The sequence below is a fragment of the Magnolia sinica genome, chromosome 2 (assembly GCF_029962835.1).
Source record: "Magnolia sinica isolate HGM2019 chromosome 2, MsV1, whole genome shotgun sequence".
Lineage (NCBI taxonomy): Eukaryota > Viridiplantae > Streptophyta > Magnoliopsida > Magnoliales > Magnoliaceae > Magnolia > Magnolia sinica.
The window spans coordinates 123,906,726-123,931,403 of NC_080574.1; the positions used below are offsets into that span (position 1 = coordinate 123,906,726).

The 24,678-nt window shown below is 40.0% G+C and overlaps 1 protein-coding gene and 1 pseudogene across 2 annotated transcripts; one reads left to right on the forward strand and one right to left on the reverse strand.

Annotated features, from left to right (window-relative positions):
• The first annotated feature begins 530 nt into the window (after positions 1-530).
• LOC131227336 (subtilisin-like protease SBT3) lies at positions 531-8,952 on the forward strand (annotated as a pseudogene).
• A 2,409-nt stretch (positions 8,953-11,361) lies between these two features.
• LOC131237543 (probable receptor-like protein kinase At1g49730) lies at positions 11,362-24,451 on the reverse strand. Of its 2 annotated transcripts, none has more exons than XM_058235361.1 (9): positions 24,293-24,451; positions 18,266-18,403; positions 15,302-15,598; positions 14,604-14,865; positions 14,480-14,532; positions 13,920-13,987; positions 12,918-13,007; positions 12,743-12,827; positions 11,362-12,282 (listed from the first exon to the last, which is right to left on the reverse strand). In XM_058235361.1, the coding sequence occupies exons 1-9, from the start codon at positions 24,366-24,368 to the stop codon at positions 11,771-11,773; spliced, it is 1,581 nt and encodes a 526-aa protein (XP_058091344.1). In that variant the 5' UTR covers positions 24,369-24,451; the 3' UTR covers positions 11,362-11,770. The 2 variants fall into 2 exon arrangements, with proteins under 2 accessions (XP_058091344.1, XP_058091343.1); XM_058235360.1 differs by having other exon boundaries at positions 17,852-18,403; positions 24,293-24,450.
• Positions 24,452-24,678: the final 227 nt, after the last annotated feature.

A 24,678-nucleotide genomic window follows, 5' to 3' on the forward strand; every position in this document is an offset into this window, starting at 1 on the left:
TGAAAAAGGGTACATTGAGCCACAAGATGAAGCCACATTGCCCCAAAATCAAAGAGAGACTCTATGAGATGCAAGAAAGAGAGACAAGAAGGCTCTCTTCCTCATCTATCAAGGAATGGATGAGGGTGCTTTTGAGAAGATCGTGTTTGCCATTTCCTCATCCTACAAAACTCATTCAAAGGAGTTGATAAAGTAAAGAAGGTATGTACCCAAACTCTTAGAGGTGAATTTGAAGCTTTACATATGAAGGAGTCGGAATTAATCTCAAATTATTTTTCAAGAGTATTGGCCATTGTAAATCAATTACGAAGAAATGGAGAAACTTTGGATGTAATTCGCGTGGTGGAAAAAATCTTACGGTCTTTAGATCCAAAGGTTTGATTATATTGTTGTAGCCATTGAAGAATCAAAAGATTTGGATTCCATGATCGTTGATCAACTCATGGGATCTTTACAAGCTCATGAAAAAAGAATTAACAAGAAGCAATAGCCATTGGAGAAATTACTTCAAAGAAAGCTCACATTAAAGGATGACCATGAAGATTCTAAAAGTCAAAGAGGTCGAGGACGAAGCCATGCTCGAGGAAGAGGAAGAGGAGGACGCATTTACAACTTTGAAGAAAGAAGCCAAAATTCTCATCCTACAAGGGGACGTGGAAGAGGAAATTTCACGAGGCCAAGGTATGAAAGATTTCAAGATAAATCTCAAGTTCAATGTTTTGCTTGTAAAAAGTATAGCCACTATGCTTCAGAATATAGAAGTCGTACTAACCATGTTGAAGAGAAAGCTAATTATGTTGAAAGAAATAAAAATGAAGAGCCAATTGTATTGTTGGCTTATAAAGGCGATGAAAGTGGACACCAAAACTCATGGTATCTAGATATTGGGGCAAGCAATCACATGTGCGGGATAAGGAGCATGTTCATTGAGCTAGATAAATCGATAAGAGGCCATGTCACATTCGGAGACTTGTCTAAAATTCCAGTGAAAGGGATAGGAAAAATCCTAATCCACCAATTTATCTCTAATGTTTATTATGTGCCGGATATGAAAAATAAAATATTGAGCTTGGGACAACTCTTAGAGAAAGGCTGTGATATTCATATGAAAAATCATAGTCTTTTAATAAGAGACCAAAGAAGTGATTTGATCGCTAATGTGGCCATGTCAAACAATAGAATGTTCTTATTGAACATTCAAAGTGATGTTGCAAGATGTTTATATGCTTGTTTGAAAGATTCGTCGTGGCTTTAGCACTTAAGATTTGGACATCTAGATTTTGGAGGGCTAAAAGTATTATCCAAGTAAAAGTCGGTGAAGGGTTTGCCATTGGTTGATCACCCGGATCAACTTTGTGAAGATTGTCTACTTGGCAAACAATTTCGAGGAAGCTTTCTAAAAGAGGCATCAACAAGAGCCGCAAAGCCACTTCAACTCATTCATACAGATGTGTCTGGGCCAATCACTCCTTCCTCACTTGGTAAGAATAATTATTTCTTCATTTTTGTTGATGATTTCAGTCGAAAAACTTGGGTTTATTTCTTAAAAGAAAAATCCAAAGTTTTTGGCGCTTTTAAGAAATTTAAGGTTTTTGTTGAAAAGGAAAGTAGATTACATATTAAAGCTATGAGATTCGATAGAGGGGGAGAATTCACATCAAAAGAAATTGAAGCATATTGTGAAGAACAAGGGATTCGCCGGCCTTTAACAATCCCATGCACACCTCAACAAAATGAGGTGGCCAAAAGGAAGAATAGAACAATTCTTAACATTGCTCGAAGCATATTGAAGAACAAAAAGATGCCTAAAGAATTTTAGGCAAAAGGGGTAGATTGTACGGTTTATTTGACTAACTGTTTCCCCACAAGAAGCATGTGGAACAAAACACTACAAGAAGCATGAAGTGGAAGAAAGCCAGGTGTTTCACATTTTCGAGTTTTTGGAAGCATCGCGTATGCACATATGCCTGACCAAAAGAGATCCAAGCTAGATGATAAGAGTGCAAAGCACATATTATTGGCTATGATGCTCACTCCAAAGGCTACAAACTGTATAACCCAAGTAATGAAAAAATGATTACAAGTCGAGATGTTGAATTCGATGAAGAATGCACGTGGGATTGGACAACAAATGAAGAAAACTATGACATCTTTCCTTTAGAAGAAGATGATCAAGTGACACGAATGCTCGCTACTCCGCCTCCATCTCCAGCTTCATCTGCTCGTTGTGAGCCAACATCATCTTCATCAAAAGAAAGTTCAAGCAAAAGGCTAAGACGTATGAGGAGCCTATGGGAGATTTATGAGGTAACTGAAAATCAAATGACTTTACATTATTTTGTCTCTTTGCTAATTGTGAACCAGTAAGCTTTGAAGATGTCATATAAGACAAAAGGTGGAAAGAAGCTATGGATGAAGAAACCAGCGCAATCGAAAGAAACAACATATAGGAGTTATCCACTCTATCAAAAGGCCAATATGCAATTGGTGTCAAATGGGTGTACAAGGCAAATAAGAATGTGAAAGGAGAAGTTGAAATATACAAAGCAAGACTGGTTGCGAAAGAGTAAAACCAACGACCTGGAATCGACAATGAGGAAGTATTTACTCCTATTGCTCACCTAGAAACTGTAAAATTGTTCTTTAACCACACAAAATACATGAAAAATCTTTCAAATGGATGTGAAATCTTCTTTTTTGAATGGATATCTCGAAGAAAATGTTTATGTGGAGCAACCATTGGGCTATGTCAGAAAAGAGCATGAAAATAAAGTTTTAAAATTGAAAAGGGCCTTATATGGCTTAAAGCAGGCACCAAGGGCATGGAATAGCAGAATTGATCAATATTTTCAAGAAAATAATTTTATCAAATGCCCATATGAGCATGCCTTTATACTAAGGTGAATGAAAATGAAGATATGTTGTTTGTTTATTTGTATGTGAATGATTTAATCTTCACAAGAGGTAATCTAAGTATGTTTAAAGAGTTCAAGGAATCAATGGTTCGAGAATTTGAAATGACGGACACCGGCCTTATGTCATATTTCCTTAGTATACAAGTAAAGCAAATGGATGAAGGAATCTTTATCTCTCAAGACAGCTACGCAAGAGAAGTTCTCAAGAAATTCAATATGTATAATTGCAAGTCGGTAAGCACACCTGTGGAATGTGGTATCAAACTGACAAAGTATGATGATGAAGAAAAGGTGAACTCTACACTCTTCAAGAGCCTACTTGGACGTCTTCGATACTTGATGTGTACAAGACCTGACATTTTATATGGAGTTGGGCTAGTGAGCCAGTACATGGAAGAAACAAAATCATCTCACATGCGGCTAAGAGGATTCTTCGATACATAAAAGGTACAATGAATTATAGTTTACTTTATTTATCATTTCTAGACTTTCAACTTGCAGGCTATTCAGATAGTGATTAGGGAGGAGATGTAGATGATAAAAAAAGCACATCCGATTTTGTATTTTATATGGGAGATACTGATTTTACATGGCAATTAAAGAAGCAATCGATTGTCACTCTTTATACATGTGAAGCTGAATATGTAGCTGCATCATCATGAGTATGCCATGCAATTTGGCTAAGGAATCTGCTCAAAGATATTCAAATGCATCAAGAGGAGCCTACGAATATCTACATCGACAATAAGTCATCCATTACCTTAGCAAAGAATCCTGTATTTCATGAAAGAAATAAGCACATCGACACTCACTTCCACTTCATCCGAGAACATGTGAAGAATAAAGATATCGAGCTCATATTCATCAAGTCACAAGATCAAGTTGCTAACATTTTCACAAAACCTCTAAAAGCAGACATCTTTAATAATTTAATAATTATGCTTGAAATAGTTGATGGAAGAAAATTATGTTTAAGGGGGGAGGGGGATGGGTGTTGAGAAATAAATATAAATTTTGTAAAATTATTATGGTGTGGTAAACTAATAGTGTAAGAGTAGAAGCTTCAAGAGAGCCACCTAAAAACTTCAAAAGAGTAGAAGCTTCATAATTTAAATTCGTATGAAAAATGACATGTGTAGTTAGAATAGATAGAATCTCATTAAATGTAAAAATTTGTGTAGAATGGACCCTAAGGGTCTATATATATACATATATATATATATATATATATATATATATATATATATATATATATATATATATATATATATATATATATATATATATATATACACACATTTAAGTCATAATAAGCATAACTACAAGATTACCCAATTCACAAGGGCAACATCATCATCTCCAAGACCTTCCTCTTGTCTCACTTCCAACTTGTTTAGAAATCTAAGATTGTTAAAGGCCTCTTCACATACAACACTCATCGGTTGGGCCCACCATGGGAATACTCGGACCAAAAGAGAGGTTAACCCACTGATCAGGTGGGCCAGACATGTTGGTAATGTTGTATTTTGTTTCAAAATTTATATTTAAATTTGAAATATTTTGTTTTCCCTCTACATTTGAAATTTTTGATGTTTTGAATTGTAGGTTTTGTCCCACATGTTTTTTGCCTTAGGGCTTGAGCCACATTTAGGGGGCATGTGAATTTAGTCATGGGGGGTGTATGTCAATAGCTCTAATCTATGTCATTGACCACACGCACGCGCCGAGCAGAGTCTAAGTCCGAGTCCGTGTCAATGTGCGCGATAAGACGAGTTGGGCTGGGCTAAGCACGGGTGCGAGTGTAAATCATTTCTCGTCTCTTCTTATAAAACTCTCTCTATATTCTAATTTAAGAATTTTTACTGAGTTCGTCGCTGAGTTAACTCAATACTTTTAAGTTAAACAAGCCCGTGTACAATGAGTGCACTGCTATATAAGTTTTCTATCTCTAATTTTCTTTTTCTTTTGGTTCTCGATTTTTAATAGTTTATTTAATTCAACCAAATATTCCAACAATCTTGAAATCGAAGTTTTGAATTAAATACACTATGGCTACCGTAACAGTAAATGCTTCTGCCGAGTTAGCCAAAATCGAACCGTTCACTGGACAATGCTTTAAACGGTGGAAACAAAAACTTATGTTCGCACTAACCACCCTTAAAGTTTCATACATTCTGTCTGAATTATTTACTATAAATCCATCAAATCAAACCGAAGTAACGGATGAAAATAATTGTAAAAATTATATTCTGAACTCTTTATCCAACGAACTGTATGATGTGTATACTTCTTGCGAGTTTGCTAAAGACATATGGAATGCTTTAGAAAAGAAGTACATTTTAAAATATGCGGACACTAAGAAAAATGCAATCGCTAATTTCCTTCATTATAAAATGTCAGACGATAAACCTGTCACTAATCTGATTCATTTTTTTCAAAATATAGTTCATGAACTATCGTCAAAAAGAATTAAGTTGGATAAAGCATTTCTATCAAGAGCACTAATAGAAAAGCTATCACCCTCCTGGAAAGAATATAAGAATAAAATTAAACATAAAAAGAACGGTGTTTCTTTGAAAATTACTATCGTACACATACGAATAGAGGAGACCAATAGAATCAGAGACCAAAAAGGAAATGGAAATGAAATAAATTTAAAGGCGAATCTTGTGAAATTAAGTCGGAAAAATAATAATAAGAAAAATGACAAATGCCTTAACTATGGCAAACCTAGACATTATGCAAATGAAAATAAGCTCAAAAAGAAGAATTTAAACAATTAATTCAAAAAAAAAAAAGAAAATTGCTACAACTCTGGAAAGCCTGGGCATCACATTAAAACCTGTAGGCTTAAGAAAATTAAAGATAAGACGCAGGCTAATCTTACAGAAACAGACAATGAGTTTGACAGGCAGTAGTTGTGGTGTCAGAAGTCTTCCTTATAAATAACTTAGAGTAGGTACTAGATACTGATGCAACTAGACATGTGTGCAAGGATCGTAGCATATTTACCTCCTACCAAGTATCAGGAGATGATGAACAGGTTCATGAGCAATGCTAGAACAACTCCAGTTGTAGGGAAAGGGAAAGTACTTCTAGAAAAACTCTACTATTGAATGATGTCTTATATGTGCCTGACATTAGAAGAAACTTGGTCTCTAATTTGCTCCTCAGTAAGACTGGTGCTAGAAACCTATTGCACTTAGGACACTGTCCAAAGGGAACAAATTCGATTTCAAGCCGAATGACTCACGTCACGCCTCGACTCAAATATATAAGTTTTCTATCTCTAATTTTCTTTTTCTTTTGGTTCTCGATTTTTAATGGTTTATTTAATTCAACCAAATATTCCAACAGGTAACTCTTTTTGTAACCAACCATTTTTTTCTTGCACAAGTGGCCCGCCTCATAATCCAAGTGATCAGATTTCGAGACAAGTTGGATATGGCCCCACCTAATGACTCACCCAGATTTACCACACGCATGATCACATTGACACGTGTCGTAGGACTCACATCTCCGGAGTGATCCACGTACAACAAACATATCCTCCAACAATATCAGACATCCATTTCAAAAAGATAATAAGATCAAAACAGAAAACGTATATAGGAAAAATCGCCCTCAACGTTTGTACTTAGATTAGTTATAACAAGTCTTCATATGTGATGTATATTTATATAACACTCATCTCATTTCCTCAAAACCATAAAATGTGAAGGAAGGCTCCCCACATACTATCTTACACCACCTATTAGTGTTCTCACTAGTGCTACTAGGGCCCATTGCTGATGTGTGGGCCACGGATGATCATCAAACATACATCATCCACATGGACCACTCGCACAAGCCCGACACATTCGCAAGCCATGAGCCATGGCACCAGTCCATGCTGGCATCCTTGACGTTGGCCGAAGGGACGTCGAGTGAAGAAATGTTGCTCTATTCCTACAGCCATGTCATGCATGGCTTCAGTGCCAGGCTCTCACCTTCTCAGCTATCGGAGCTGGAGAAATTGCCAGCTCACCGGGCCACGTAAGGCGAATCCTACGGCAAGCTATTCACCACACACACCCCTACGTACCTGGGCCTCAATCATCGGTCAGGCATATGGGCTGAATCATCCTATGGTCAAGATGTGATCAATTGGGATAATAGACACTGGGATTTGGCCAGAGAGCGAGAGTTTTAATGACGGTGGGATGTCGCCGGTGCCAGATAGACGGAAGGGTGGGTGCGAGAATGGGACGGCATTTAGCCCATCGTTGTGCAATCGGAGGCTAATTGGAGCTCGGTCTTTCAACAAAGGAATACAAGCTGGCAGAAAAATCATCGTCGATGGCGACTACGACTCTGCCAGAGACTGGCTTGGACATGGGACCCACACGGCATCGACGGCAGCCGGAGCATCTGTGTCCGGTGCTAGTTTCTTTGGATATGCTGAGGGTAGAGCCAGAGGCATAGCTCCAGGTGCCCGGGTTGCAATGTACAAGGTGCTCTGGAAATCTGACAGCTCCAGTGAAGACAGCACCGGTGCAGCCACCGACGTGCTTGCAGGCATAAACCAGGCAATCGCCGATGGTGTTGATATCATGTCTTTGTCTCTCAGTTTCGAGCAAACACCATGTTACAAGGATTTCACCACCATGGGTGCGCTTTCAGCCATTGAGAAAGGGATCTTTGTTGCGTGTGCGGCTGGCAATGATGGGCCATTGAGGAGTACGACGTACAATGGTGCACCATGGATCATGACCATCGGTGCAGGGACCATTGACCGGAGTTTCAAGGGAAAGTTGACACTGGGCAATGATATAACGCTAGAAGGGACAAACTACTACCCAGAGAGCATATACATTGCCAATTTGCCTTTGTACTATGGCAAAGGCGACATTGGCAAAGCAGCATGTCAGCCGTCGTCTTTGGTTCCGATCGATGTTGCCGGGAAGGTCGTTCTCTGTGATGTAGACAACAACACTGACATTTACTCACAAATGTTGGAGGTCTATAGGGGCGGTGCTGCAGCGGGTGTCTTCATGATGGATGGTACATTTCTTTTATCCAACTACTACATTCCTAGCCTGGTTCTAAAAGGTGGGTCCACTGCTGCTGTGATCAAGAAGTACGCCATGGAAGTGATTAACGCGACGGTGAGGAAGATGAGGGTCCAGATAACAAAGCTGGGGGTGAAACCAGCACCGCAAGTGGCCCACTTCTCATGGAGAGGACCAGACCCTGTAAGCCCAAGTGTGCTAAAACCAGACATACTCGCACCAGGAGCAGATATGCTTGCAGCATTTGTTCCGAGCAAGCCGGCGGCAGTGATGGTTTCACATTATATGGTGACAGATTACGCATTGGGATCAGGTACATCAATGGCAGCACCCCATGCAGCTGCAGTAGCCGGACTATTGAGAGCCATCTACAAGGACTGGAACCTGGCGGCCATCCGTTCGGCAATCATGACCACCGCGACAACCACGGACAACACTCACTCCACCATTGGAGATCAGTGGACCAAGCTGTCAGCCACACCTTTGGACTTTGGAGCCGGCCATATCAACCCAAACAGAGCGATGGACCCCGGGCTCATCTATGACATGAACTTCCAAGACTACATCGATTGCCTTTGCAGCCTCGGATACAACAAGACCCAGATGTCCACTGTCATCAGACGGCCGAATGGAGCTGTCCTAACACCCCTACCAATCTCAACTACCCATCCTTCATTGCTGTCTTCTCAAATGAAACTACCTACCCAACAGTTCAGAATTTCAGCAGGATAGTGACGAATGTGGGAGGTGATACCGCCTTTTACAAGGCAGAAACGGAGGCCCCCGGTGGAATGAGAATCCAAACGGATCCAGAAACTCTCACATTCAACAGCAAGAATCAGAAGCAAGGGTTTGTGGTGAGTGTAGAGGTTGACAAAGAAGCATGGAGTATGAGCTCTGTGGTGTATGGTTATCTCAAATGGGTTGATGAACAAAACCATGTTGTGTCCAGTCCAGTCGTAGCTATTTCTGATTCACACCATTAAAGTGTAATAGCAAATCTAGTATAAATACAGAAACAAACATTCTGCATTTCTCTCTTTTTGAAGAAGATATAGGATAATGATGCCATGTTGGTAATCAAGACCATTGGTCTGCAGAGAGCTTCATTAGAGGGGTGATGTCTCAAAAATCTCCATGATGAGGCAATCCTAGCCAATAATTTTGGGCATTCTTCAGTGGAGCGTGAGCCATTGCAATGTTTCTCATCTGGAACACCACTTTGGTAGGTAACATAAAATGTTAGGATCATCTAAGTAACGGGACTTTTTGGGGAATGGTCTGATCCACCCATGGTGCGTACCAATACACCAATTGTCTAGATCATGGGCCCCACTTGGACAGAATGAAAACACAAGCATGTTATGAATATCCATTGGTGAGGATCCTATAATGCCTCTATTAAATAACGGTAATGATCAGTACGGAGCTTGATTTTCTCCCAGTCCTCAATGTACCAGAAGCAAGGTTCTGTTGTGTAGACAGAAGCTGGGAGTAAGAGATCTGTTGCATATGGTTATGTCAAAGTGAAATGACAGGACTCAGCCCAATGATTAGCACAGTTACTCAGGCTTCCAGTTTGTACAAGCGGGCCCCATGGTCCAGAAATCCAGACCGCTGGCCAATCGTGGATGGATGATACCATAAAAATATCTTTCATAGGGTAATCCTAACCTTTCAATTCATGGCCTGCAAATACGCAGTTAAAAAGACCCACTATAAGTAGCTAGGAACTTCCAATATCGATAACCCTAGGCCACGTTCCATCCAAGGTGGAGCCCAACACACTTATGGTCTGGATCACTGAGCCATGGTCCCCAATCATACAAACTGCAACTTGAGTATACCATGCACCTACCATGCCGACATCTTCTCGAACATCTGCCTGAGGCCAAGGATTGATTTTCTTTTTTTTTCTTTTTTTTCTTTTTTACAACTGGGTGTTGTTGATCTCGACAGTCAGATTAAAGCCAAGATGAAGCCAGCAATCGCCAAAGAGCCTATGGCGTTGACACTATGGAAATAAATGTCCAATTCCCCACGTGGAAGGTGAAGAGTCACCCCCTCCATACATGTGAGCCATGAGGGGTCCACCTGACCACACGTGAATTATTTTGGGAGTATAGAAATCAAATATTCGAGAGTGGCGGAGTACCAAGTGGGTGATTGTCCAATGCCATAAGCATCGCAGAGAAGTCCATTGGCCTTTCAGGCGACCAGGATACGATATGGTGGGCAGAAACAAGAAGCATTGCGTGGAAGGCTGATGTTCTCAATACAGGGGTTTGAAATTTCACATATTGGCAAAGTAGTTTATATTTTCTTTTTTAGCTGTTATATGACCAGCTGTATTTCTTCATGATTTCCTAAGGAGCTGCAGTTTTATGTGGACGTTGCATCTGATATCTGATGTTCTTCAGGTTATTCTCTTTGTTGACATCTGAAGTAACGCAATTTGGAAAGCATCTCTTTCATCATGTTGTTGAGTTTTATATAATAACAAAATTCATACATGAGCTAAACATGCATACACAAAAATAAATAATAAATAAATAACACACACATACACATATATGCATGTATGCGAAAGAACAATGAGAGATTTATATGGAGAAAGATAATTGGGACATTTTTCTAATGCATGATTCTTACAGAGTTTGGAAAACCCAAGTCAAAGTTGGGAAATTGTGTAAATTCTGAGGAAGAATTTTTAATTCTGGTCTACCCTGTATAAGTAAACATATGCATGATGTATTAAGATGTTTTGTTCATGTTCATGCATGAATCCACATATATGTTAATGTCCAACTGTTTGCATATGCATGGTGAGGTGTGTGGGTGTGCCTGCGCATGTACATGCAAGATATGTGTGTGTGTGTGTGTGTGTGTGTGTGTGTGTGAGAGAGAGAGAGAGAGAGAGAGAGAGAGAGAGAGAGAGTTAATCACATGTAACCTGTGTTGTGTGTCAAACAATCATTTACTCTAAAAGCTTAAGCTGTCAAAGTGTGGTGTATCAATATACATCAAGGGACTTTATCACTCCAACACCCACCCACACATGTGGGGTGGGAACTCCGTACGGGAACATACTAACAAGGGTGGAGGGACATTCACACCATAAATAGGCCGAGCTTGATTTCTCGGTCCCTAGGCCGGACCTGATTTTCCTAAACCCCTGTGGGAGAATAATATATTAGCGAGATATATTTACTGCTCTCAAGATTCGAACATAGGACATTCCGCTCTGATACCATGTCAAACAACCATTTACTCTGAAAGCTTAAGCTGTCAAAGTGTGGTATATCAATGTACATCAAGGGACTTTATCACTCCAACAAATGACAGCTCCATTGTATATGGCTATCTCAAATGGGTTGATCAACAGAACCATGTCGTATCAAGCCCAGTAGTTGCTATTTCTCGTTGAACACAATCAAACATAGTTTCTCTACAAGTTAGTATAGATAGTGGAATCAGTCAGGACATGATTTAAATAAATCAATAATTTAAAACGAGAAACATACTATATTTTTCACTTTTCTGCGGGGAAAAAAAAAAAAAAAAAACAGAAATGCCAAACCATAGACAATGCTGCAGACCTTACCACATTAAACAATCGTAATACCTTCAGGTCCTCAACATCATTGACAGCAAAGCAGAACTTGATGGATAAGAGCAGCATACATACCTGTAACTCAGCAGGGGGAAATCCATAGTTCACACGCTTTGCTAAATCCAAACACAGTTCTTGAGAGCTTGTGATGACAAGAGACTGAAGCAGAAAACCCACCACCTTAATGGAGATTAGGGTGAACCCGTCTCAAGCAAAAAGCTCTTGCTACAGTATGATCTAGACGTGCTCGAAGAAGATTGAAGACACCTTGCATCACCGCTATGAAAGATAACCTCATTACCATGCAACTTCCCCTTAATTCTTCCACCACTACCAATTGCTTCATCTTCATCTTCCACAGCTTGTATGAAGCCACTGTGTACTGGATCCAATCTCTCATACATCAGCCTGAGAACTTGTTTAATCGAAGGTCTTGATCTCCCTTCCCTCTGGGTGCACCACCTTGCAATCCTCACCACTGTTTGGAGCTGTTCCAAGTCAAATGAGTCTGCAATTGCAGGGTCCACCAACTCGGGTAGCCTAGAATCTGTGACCATGAATTTCTGAGACCATTCCACCAGATTTCTGCTTTCTTGTATTGCTCGCCTGGCAGTCACTAGCTCCAGCAACAGCACTCCATAACTGTATACATCACTCTTCTCTGTTAGCTCCTGAGTAACCACATATTCGGGGTCCATGTAACCTGTAAGCCATTGAAAATTACATCCATTTGTAAGCATGAGGCTACACTTGGCAACTAGACACGAAAATCCTGATCAACATAAAATCTGAGTTTTGCCAGGCCTGCCACAGCCACATAAGATTTTGCTTGTCTATTCTTGGGGAAACATCAAAAGCAAGCAATCAGAAAAATATCTCTTAAAGAGGAATTTTGCAATCTCATGGATTTGTGATAATTAGGATCTCTAAAATTTCCTTGCTAAAAGTGCCCTGAGACTGTGTTTGGATGTCCGCACAAAATGAATTTTGGAGGGAAGTAGAAATCTATATAACAGGGTAAAAATGGGGTTTGGGGTGGTCTCCTGAGAAATAACATGGGGAAGAATTGGAACATTATCAATGGAAATCCACCACAAGCTGCATTTGGGCAGAAAACATGGGTTCCACCCTGAATCCCAAGGACATCCAAATGCATCCCTTACCAGGAGTTCCCCGGATATCTGTGTTGACTGGTTCGAAGCTAATCGAACCACTTCTTGAAGCATGTGCAAGGCCAAAGTCCGCAACCTGTGCAAAAACAAGGGAGTTGTTAAACAGCGATTGGATCAAGATCAAAATGAAGAGGCACTCAAAACTGAAACTAAATGGATTTTCTACCTTTGCAACAAAATTCTCGTCTAGTAGAATATTGCTCGATTTTATGTCTCTATGACAGAGAGGTGGGTCGCAATAGAAATGGAGATACTCCTGCATGTGAAAACACCAGTAAAGTCTGAGAAGGAAGAAGTTCGAATGAGAGCAGTTTAACTATCAAGTGCCTAGAATTACAATGATGAAAAAGGTGAGATAGAATATGGCCTAGGACTTCTTTCTTTTTTTTTTCCTAATGACCCAGGAATCAGTTCAAAAACTAGGGTGCATTTGGGAATTCTTAAATTCTCATTGGCCATAATGGCCTTTCACCCCAATGGCCATCATGCTAGTTTATTGTACGGCAAGAATATAAATTCCCATTGGACCAAATGGTATTTCATCCCCAGATGCCATCATGCTAGCTTCTTGAACAGCAATAAACAAGCCTAATGACAATTCCAAACCAATTTGGTGGAAAAACAGCTTAATAGGGCTGTCAATGGGCTAGTCTGGGGTGGCCCACCAAGCTTTCAGGCTTGGCCCATTTCAGGCCAGGCTCGGGCTGATATGCTAGGCCTGAGGGCCAGATTTGGGCCTAAAATTTAAACCCTCTTATTAATAAAGCTGGGCTCAGGCTGCATCTAAGGCCCGTCAGCCTGGCCGAACCTGGCTGGACCAACCTGTTTAAGATTTCAAGGGCATTTTTGTCAATAACATGCATGATCAAGCACGCCAAACAAATAGCCTACGCTTTATGGACACAAAAGTGGGTGGCTGGGCTCTGGCATGTTTGTTGTGGTCCGTCACGGGCCTGAGTTTTACTTTGAGGGCTGGGCTTGGACAGCCCTTGGCCCAGCCCATTGACAGCCCTAGTGCTTAATGTAGAAAGCAATTTTCACATTTCCCAAACACCGTGCCTTTAATGTCATGTGGATGAATGCTTTTCCACCAGACTGGCAATTTCAGTGTTCTTCTAAGGCATCCCTAATCACAAGCCCTATTAACAAATATGATATTACAGATTACCAGAGCATTGGCCACGTCAATGGCAATTTGAATTCTAGCTTGCCAACTTAGTGGAGTTTTCTCTGGAGCTGCACAGATGGGAAACAAACATTAAATGGAATATACTGGCCAACTGAACAAGAAATGATTATATCATCCTTTGCCCAGATATGTATGGGATCCTTGGGCCCTGAGTTCCTATTAGTGGGCCCCACTGATCGCTGATCCAGATTGTTAATCCGATAGAAGCCATCATGGATCCACCATACCAAAAGAAACACCCATTGCATGAGCATGACCTTGGATCACTACATGTAAATAGACAGTAAATTAAATAATACAGCAAACATCCACCTGGACAGGAGAAAAAACTGAAGATTGATCTTCCAATCTGCAGCACTTTTGGGTATAGCCAGTCTACAGTGATCCCATCAGATAAATGGTCCAGATTGCTTAACAGTAGCGTCTAGTAGTAGTAAATCAGGCCCAAAGATACCATACAGATCCACAGGCCAAGGATCATTAAATTCCCCAAATAAAACTAGCACAAGCAAATCAACAAAGTGAGTGAGGAGGAATACGGTGGAGATGATCTTTTAAGCTTCCATTTTCCATGTATTCATACATCAGAAACCTGACAGTGAACTAAAGCCGTTAGATTGCACTGGTTGTTGAGTTCAGGAAGGGCTAGAATAAGGAAAGTACCTTTCGTGTTTCTCGATACAAAAGCCTTTGAGAGCAACGAGATGACGATGGTGCAGCCTCCCAAGAAGTTCCATCTCTCGACAGAACTCATCCTCTCCTTGCTCTGAGACTTTATTCATTCGTTTCACAGCCGCCACAAAGCCATTACTGAATTGAGCCTTGTAGACTGTTCCAAATCCCCCCCTTCCAATGACAGTGCTGAAATTTTCTGTTGCCTTCTTTGTTTCCCTATAGCTGAACCTTCGGAACATGGACGATGGACCTGCATTACTGTCTACTGTAAGACTGGTAACAAGGAGGGAATGTACAATGTTTGATTGAGTATTTACTCAGCCAAGAAACTGTAAACGTGGGGCCATCATATGTGATCCAAATCGTGTGGTAGGCTCTATTGTGGATTGGAGATACCCAAGAATCTTCCCCATAGGATGATCCTAACCATATGATTAGGCCTCATTAAATGCAAGCAATTAGTTGTAACTGTGCATTTCCATCAGACGACTAGGATTATCTGATAGGGGAGATATTGAGACATCACCCATCAGATAAACATTTCAGGCTACCCTGAGGTGTCCCACCTCTACCATCATGGGGTCAATCAAAAGGGGTTTTTTTTTTCGATCAATCATCAAACAATACCTCAGTAAATATCTTGAGATCGACAAAGCAAGACATGAAAGAAGGCACCATGGACAGACCTTCCTGACATTTTCGGATCGGCTGCTGAGGGAAGCCTTTCCAAGAGGTCCCATTTGGATTTTCTGAACCCTTCAGTTCTCTGCTTTTACGACGAATGAGAAGGATCAAGATCACCAATAGCAGAACAGCCACCCCAGTAACTCCAATACCAATGCCTGGAATTAATGTAAGGTGATAGGGATGGTGGTGTTCCTTTAAAGGTATGTCCATTAGGTGCTTACTAGGACTTGCAGCAGACATCGGGCTTGGAGAAGCTTTAGGCGCAATCAAAGGTGAAGATGGTTTTGAGATATTCACTGCAAATGCAACATAACCCTAATCACTAATCAGAACAAGCTTCCATTAGTATTAATATTTAGAAGAAATCATCTTAGTCCAACCAGTGGTTTAAACATCAATATCAATGCATGTATCCTTTGGGATACAAAAACATATTGGTATCACATGGGAAATTTCGCATGTATCAGGGAATGTATCGCTGTTTGAGGTAAACATTGGGAAATGATGGAATTTTCAATAAAACTTGACAATATGTTCAAAGAAACATAATTACACACTTAGAACTCAAAAGATCACAAAAATAAATATGCACAACAAGTTTCCTTTATAAAGGGTCTTAAACTATCCGTTATCTGACAAAAGTGATGCACTTATATCCAAAACTAGTTCATATAATTCATAAACCATACAATACAAGTATGAAACATAGTCCCCCTAACAAATTTATGAGAAAAATGGATTTTGCGAGCTTTTTTTTTTGAGCTTTCTGTGGGGGAATGTGCCGCTGACACATATTGCAATGTATCACATGTATTGACAATATGGGGGAATTTTATGAAGAGTTTTTGGCAAAAAATTGCATAGATATATCGCGATATATCAGCAATAAATTGCAACATTGTGGTGACACGGGAATTTAATAACTCCCCTGTATATTAGCCACATGCGATATCAATAGTATCAGCTGATATATCAGCCAATACTATCAATATTTAAATCGTTGAGTCCAACTAATTCAGATGTGCATTGATCAAAATGACAGTAGATCGAAATGTTTAAGTTCCAACTCCTTCAACCTAAACAAATGCTTAATTTATAAAAAAATATAATAATAAGAAGAAGAAGAAAAAGAAAGAAAGAAAGAAAACACAAATCTTATCAAAAGCAATAACTGTTACAAGATATATTGTCAATTGTGTTCCATTTCAACCAAGGAGCCGAAACATTTTATACTGGTATAGGTACACAAGTACTAGAACGTACCAGTCATTTTCCTCCAGTGCAATATTTTTTATTTACTTTATTTTTCAGCTATTTTGATCACTATTTCTTGACGCATTAAGTGGGATGTAGGGAGCGAAGAAAAAAATACAACTCCTAATCAAGTGTTTGGTTGAAAAACATGTGCAACCCTCTCTTTGGGTTCTCCATTTCCTTGTGTTAACACACACACACACACACACACACACACACACACACGCACGCACGCACGCACGCACACACACGCACGCACACACACGCACGCAAATACCAGAAAGGAATTGTAGATACTCATGTAGTCGCACAAATATGCAATTATGATATTTTTGGACAACAATCTGATGATACAGAGAAACCAGCATTTCAGCAGTGAACTCCATTTTCTCGCTTTGGTGATTGATTCGTCAGATAAATATGGGCTTTTTGTATTTCTCAAACCCAAAGAGCTCTCAGTCTAGAAGTCAGAACCATAGCTCTTGATCACCTTTTCTATTGCTTTTTTTTTTTCTTTTCTTTTTGGGTGGGGAAAAGCCCTCCATTTCAATGGTCTGTTATGGCGCCACACTGACACAAAAACCTTTGCAAAAAGTGGGGCTCCTCCACCAAAATGACAGAAAGAAAAGCTAACATAGAACCACAAGTCCCATATCAAAAACTGTCAAGGATTGAAATCCTTTGGATTTGAGAAGCCATGAGTTTTTCACCGTTATTCAGCTCCCATTCCCAGAACAAGCCATTATGATACCTAAGTGAGGCACTACACAGCTCCTTTGATTTGAGCTTTGTTGCTCTCTCCCAAGAAGTATGAAACAAAAGAGAACAGAAATTTCTTGCATCAATAAAAGCACCATCTGTTTAAGAGAGAGAGTCCCATAGCCACAAATGGAACAATTGATTTGATCATAGAGGAATTATATTGTTCTCAGCCTGAGCAAGTGATGAGTATACTCAGGCCTTCAACACGTTACGGTTTTGTGACATTGACCATTGACATGATGACCATGCCGATGAATATTCCAAATTAGAAAATCCTAGCCATCCATCCATCTCTGGCAGTCTGATGGTTGAATGTGGACCATGCTCCCTTTTCTCTCTTAAGCATCTATTTACAGGTCATCGATTAGGAATGTTCCATTGTGGAGAACTTTTGAAACATGGTCCATCCATGAATGGGTCCAACAGATCAACAGTCTGGATAGCCGAAGTGGGATCCACTTGTACAAACTTAGCCATTCACACAATATTTTTTAGTAAAGAATTGGAGTCATGATGTCCTAGCATAGTCATACCCGGAATACTGCTGAGCCCTTCAACCCCAAAGAAACAGCTTGCCATATCAACAGCTGACGCGTTGTCACCTCGGCTTGCGAGTGCAACAAAAGATGCATCCCGACAAGTGCTCAATGTCATGTTGTCTTCGGCTCCTATTAGATGGTGAAGATACAAAATACCAGCATTTAAGCATCGCCTGCATCGACTATCCAATGAAAGTGGCATCTCACAGTTCCGTATAACATCTCCAAAATTCGGGGACTGAAGCATTTCTGCAACAGTCGTTCGGCCTGTGCACTGATAACTAACTGGAATTTTTGTCCCCACCCCACAAAAGACGGTTGCATTGGGTGGCATTCCATAAAGTTTTAAGGTTTCTGATACAGACTTGAGGCAGATTGCAGATAAGTCTGAGGGAACTCCCAGCTCACCTGTTGCATTTGCATAGCGAGAGATGGAAATTGCAATCAAAGAGTTGATGTAACGACAACACTTTCCTCTGTTGTCTTGATTTGAACATGCAGCAGCTGCCATAGTAAAATTGGACCCACTCAAATCAAGTGGACACTCTGCACAAATGGAAGAAAGTGATATCAGTGATGACCATCTACTTCGTAAAAAGAATATTGTCAAAAACCCATACCATTCCTATAGCTATATAGTATGCAGATTGAACACAGTTTCATTCATTAAAAACTAAACAGAACAACACCTTCAAACTACAAGGATCTTATTCTAACTATTACACATGCAAGAACAAGGAATGATAGGACCGAGAGTCTCAGCAAACGCATATGAGGATTACGTACCAAAGGGCCCATGGTTTGGTGATCCACACTACTGATCTGATGGGCCCAAAATTACCCAGATCAGAGATTCTAAAACTTTGATCTTAGGTCTCTTTCATGTTGAATGTGGACCCTAGCGTATTTATTTTTTCTCCTTTTTCTACTACAAGTGAAATAAAAAATAAAAAAATACAGCCATTGCTCTTTTCTTTTTTTTTCAAACAATCCAACTTTTAGGTCACTGATCAAAGCGTTAGAATCTTTAAACCTGAGACTTTGGGGGGCATAATGTATTCATTGAGGGGCCCATCAGATCAATGGTCAGATCACCAAATATGGATCCCACATGCAATGTATATTCATTTCAGCACACTACATTTCCTAAGGCTCTTAGGAGATGTTTAAATTCAAGAGCGTCAAAGAAAAGAAGAAACAATCAAGTGAAAATTTAGCAGGGAGTCAAAGAAGCAACAATACTAACGCATAGGGAGCAAACTTCCCATTCACTGCTTGAAAAGCAAATGGTCATGGATTCATGGGTCAAACTTCCACATATAAACTTTTGGCAATGCCAACATTTCACACAAAAATATGCAATTCTCAAGTGAGAGATGACCCAAGAAATTGTATGTGCTAGACACACACTATTGTTGATCCGAACTGTTCATATGATAGGCACAGTGGCAAATCGCCCTATTGAATGATCCCAATCATCCAATTGGTCAGCCATTAAATGTGGACCCCTGGATGTAACACAATTGTCCATTTGATGCCACCAATCCTCTAACTAGGATCCTCTTAGAGTTTGGGGCATGGCCCACCCCACAATGGGGCCCACCAGGTGAACAGTTTAGGATACCAAAAAAGTGGACCTTAGCTGTATCACTGCTGCATTGCACAACTAAAAAAAAAAAAACATTTCTTTTGATCAACTATCATATAATACCTCGCATGTTGAACCCACCAACATTTCATTTTTGTTCTTACATGAGTTAACCTAATTGCAAAATGTATACAAGATTCGCATATACCTGCAGACCACCATATAATGTTCCTTTCCTATTTGTGTATGAATGTGATTAGTGTAAACATCAGTATCTCGATCAATCTTTGCAAAGGTTCAGTAACATCTCTCGTTCAACTCTCCCCAACACAACATATGTAATTGGTTTAGATATCAGTTAAAACATAAGTCAATTGTAACTGACAATGTGATTAATGTAAATGTCAGTTACAGCTCCCACTGTTTTGCATCCATTTAGGCCTATGCAAAGTGATCTGAAAGTGAGAGAAGTGTCTCAGTTTTCATTGTCTACCTTGTTATGGAGTCGGAGGAAGGTTGAGAAAACATACTCTCTCTTTTTTTGGGTGCCTGAATGTGGCGAGCTATTTTACTCATCTTCCAATCATCATCAACTGATCAATCGAGGGGAGGAATCTGATAGAACTTGATTTCCAATGATCTTTTTTACATCCTTAGGGAATTTCAAGAGTCACAACTCACAAGTCAGGTCAATATCTCCCCTCTTCAATTTATGAAAAGATTAGTGGAAAAAAAAAAAAAAAAAAAAAAACAGCAAACTTGTTTTGGCTAGGATTTCAATGTTGGTCTTTGATTTTTCTGATTCAATTGGAATATGTTTGTGAACGGGATCTTAGACCCATTTTTCACATCCAATTCATCTGAAAAATCTGAAATTCATATTTTTCACATCCAGAAGCTTGGTTCTCGATATCTAGTTGCCGCCATATTTCAAAATTTCATGTCTCCTTGCACCACAATAGAATGGTGTGGCCGAATGAAAACATTGCGATACTTTGGAGACAGCTAGAACCTTGATGATCAAATCATGTTCCAAAAACTTTTTGGGTTGAGATAATTAGCAATGTTATCCAACTTATCGACAGACAATTTTCTTCCCCTTAAGAAAATAAATCTCATTACTTCCCGTTTTTTTTCATGAAACAGCCTAATTATATCTTCTCCACTCCCATCAAATGTGTGTGCTTTGTCTTAATCCCTCTACATGCTGCACTTTTATTGGTTATGGGGATGCATAAAAAGGTTTCTTTGTTATGACCCTACTCTAAAACGACTTTGCATCTCTCGAAATGTTATCTTCCTCGAATGTTTGTTCTTTTTTCAGAAGTGTTCAGAAAACCCCTCTTCTTTTGTCCTGATGCCAACCTTTTCATACCTTTCTCCCTTGTGTCCTGCTAATTTGTTTCGCACAGGGCCTTGTCCACAAACTGAAGAAATAAAGAGATATACCTGTTCCCATACCCTCTTCTGATGAAGTTTCATCCAATCAGCACGCAGATTCCCCTTCAAGTATATGCAACTCCTCTTTTCTTCTACATTTTTCTTTTCTTTTTTTTTTCTTTTTTTTTCTTTTTTTCTTTTTTTTTTTTTTTTTCAACTTACCAAACATACTGATTTGTGCCATTCTTCTCAAACTATTCATGCTCCTAATCATCAATTCCTAATTACAGCTCTAGACTCAACTTTTGCTGCTACATCCTACCAGCAGGCTATCTCTCATGAATGTCAGTGAACAGCAGTGGCTGAAGGATTGAAAGCCCTAGCAGATAATAATACCTGGTAGATGGTCCCATTCCCTATAAATACTACAAGTGGATCCAAATGGGTATTTTTTGTTAAATTGAAGTCCGATGGTATGTTGGACATATACAAGGTTCGATTACCTTGAACTACCGAACATAGGATTGATTATTATCAAACTACTGCACTTGTGGCTAAGATGATAATCAATCCTATGTTATTGTCAGTAGCCTAAAGTAATCGAGCCTTGTATATGTCCAGCATATACAAATTGCAGTATCAAAATCATGCAAATGCTGCAAATGGATGTTAAGAATGCATTCCTACATGGAAATCTTAAAGAGACCATGCATATCACTCATCCAACAGGGTGTTGCAAAGTTATAAATAAAAACCCCAAATCATGAATGCACTTACGCCAATCCCTTTATGGCCTAAATAAGCCCCTCATAGCTGGTTTGAAAATGTTCACCCCACAAATTCCTCGAAGAAAATTTCACTCAATGTTAGTATAGTCACTCCATGTTGCAGAAATCTATTGAGTGGATTGCTATATTTCTGGTCATGTTGATGACATTGTTATATCAGGGAATGACTCTCTCTATTTCAGCAGTTATAGGACTTTCTGAAATCATCCTTTCACATGAAAGCTTTAGGACCGCTCACATACTTTCTTAACCTGAAGTTGAATCTTCCTTTGTCAGCCCTAATGTACGAGAGATCCATCTCCCTTGCTTTGCTTGACTATCCAATATAGAACGGTAGATTCTCTCTCCAATGGAAATGAATGTTGAATACCAACATGATGAAAGGTAACTTGCCTCCGATCCTAATCTCTATCGCCGCCTTGTTGCAGGTCTCATATATGCTTATAATCAAACAAAACCTCTCTCAGGTTGTTCACAGGGTCAATCCTTTTATGGACAGCCCCCAACAACTTCATATTGCAGCTGTTCTACGCATTACTCAATATCTTCAGGGCATCATAGACTTTGCATCTCTGTCCATTGACCTCATTGTTAAAGATTTCTACTTATGCTGATGCTGATTGGGCTGAATGTCCAGACACACATTGCTCTCCAACATTATGGTCTATGTTCCTTGAAGATTCTAACTTCCTGGAAATGCTAAAAGCAATATTGGGTCTCGTCTTCTATCGAGGCTAAGGGCTCGGTTGGCATCTCTACTCTAATTCCATAAGAGCTAGGTTCCCTGAGATATGGATAGCAATTTGGTTGTCACCATATTATTTCATCGGTAACTTAACATTAATCCCCAGCTCTAACAAATTGAGTGGAAGCCCACATATCTCACATGATTACGAAGCTTGTAGATGACATGCCAGTGCTTGTGGTGAATACTAGTGAGAATAAGATAGTCTGCAAAGGATACATGACATCACACTATAACAATAGCTTCTCAAAGGTCACCTAATTGGTGGCTTCCAATTAAGCATTAAAAGCAGCCTCTTTACTACTAACAGGTATGCCACAGAACCAAAATAATAATAATAATAATAATAATTCAAAGTGTTCCTTTTGTTTCCTAACTAACCCTGAACCAGGATAAGGGATGGGTGACTTTGTTGTGGCCTTGATGGCATTCTAGATCAGCACCCCTGAAGTGCACAATAGTCGTATTTCTGGTACCTTTTTTTATAAGGGTTACTTAGGGAATATAAAATTCATTTTGGAGGTGGCCTTTCACCATCTTTCGTAATTCTGCACAAAATGAAACTCTTTGATCATCTTTTCCATTGGACATAGTCAAACATTGTCCCAAGCTATGTAAATCCATGTTGCATGTTTGTTTCACTCTTCCTTGTTGGTTTCTTAGTTTCCCATCACATTTCATTGATCTAACGCCTATAACCCAATCTCAACAACCATGTAGCCAGTGTAGCTTTCACAGGCAATACTTCTACCCAAACGTCTCCATGGAAGCATTACATGTGAAATGATAGCAATATAATGCCCAGTCATTTCTGCCCTCTCGCAAAGTAAGATATTTCTTCAGCAGCAAAATAAGAATTCCTAATGCAGGTTGACGTCTCCAAGAAGAAAGGCCACTGCCCAATGCAAATGAAACCAATGACTTTAAATCAGCAGTGAACATGTATGACAGGCATGGGCATTGCCAATTTGCCATTAAATAACAGAAAGAACCGCTATATCGGCCATAATAACATTTTGATGGTGCTGACGCAACATTTTTTTTTCTATACGAGCCAAGGTCCAATGTTTGCATAGACCCCATTATAGTTCCATATAACATAACATTTCGGGGGCATTACCATTACGATTCATCAGCTCTTAAAACTTATAGCTCTTTTCAAACCAATCTCAGGACATATCAAAGCAATGTGAGCTGGCATTTCCTCAAACAGAAACAATGCCAAATGCAGGCAAAACAGATTGAAAAACCCAACAAAGCATCATGTAATGGAAACCACATTGGAAAAAACAACAGCGGAATTGAAACAAACCAATTCGGCGAATACAACGGGTAACCCCACAAAAACAAGTTCAAATAGGACCGTCGATGAGTTGGGTCCTCAACATTCATTGCCGACCCTGAATTCCGCCCAGGCCCAGCCAACAGGCCCGAATTCACGCCCGAGTCCAGCTCAAGACAGCCATAGATAGCCCGGTATACGGCGCGGAGCCCGACCCAGCTGGCCAATTGACAGTACAACCCAGAAACCAAAACCCCCACATCACAAACATGTAAGCACGTGATGCTGAATGGAGAGAGACCGCATTTTCATTCTATCCAACCCGGCGACTGTGACAACAGGGCCCACCTTCAGTAACCAAACCTATAATCAGGAAGGCCTCATCATGAGATGGACCCCGCCCTAATATCTCCCCTATCAAATGATTCTGACCATTCCGTGAAAATGGGAAGCTACCACCAATCCTCTAGATTTTAGGGGTGAGAAAATCAGACGGTTGAAATCATCCAATGGAGGAAACTCTGGGAGGCAATCCATCCACCAATGGACCATTAAGGTGGACCCCACATCTAGAACCAATCCATCAAAAACACCCATTAAAAGAAGAGCAAACAGGGGGGAGAGAGAGGGAGAGAGAGAGAGAGAGAGAGACCTGCCATTACAAGCTGTTGCATTTCAAGAAATGAGAGAAATGCAAGAAGAGCGGCTGCTCCGTATACCACCAACATGGTGAAAGAGGGAGAGAGGGGGAGGAGAGTGAGCCCAGGGCGTAAATTAGCAGCTTGTGGGAGTGTCGGAGAGTGGCCGATTTTTCAAACCTGCAATGAAAAGCGCACTGGCGCAGGTGGGTCCTACTTAAGACTGTATGGGAGAAAAAGAAGTGAAGAGACAAACAAAAAAGGCTTTGATACTCTGGCAGAACGTGATGAATCATACACGTTAACTCAGATATTCTGATGTATCGTACTCCTAATTCAAATCAAAACCTTTGAAATTTTGTTGGGAACCACAATATCAAACAAAAATTCAAAATTGAAT

Coding starts and splice junctions, on each gene's coding strand:
- LOC131237543 (XM_058235360.1), bottom strand. CDS start 24,368: ATGTTGGTGGTATACGGAGCAGCCGCTCTTCTTGCATTTCTCTCATTT. Junction 14,866..15,301: donor GATCCGAAAATGTCAGGAAG/GTCTGTCCATGG, acceptor ACAGTAATGCAG/GTCCATCGTCCATGTTCCGA. Junction 13,008..13,919: donor TTGACGTGGCCAATGCTCTG/GTAATCTGTAAT, acceptor TTTCACATGCAG/GAGTATCTCCATTTCTATTG.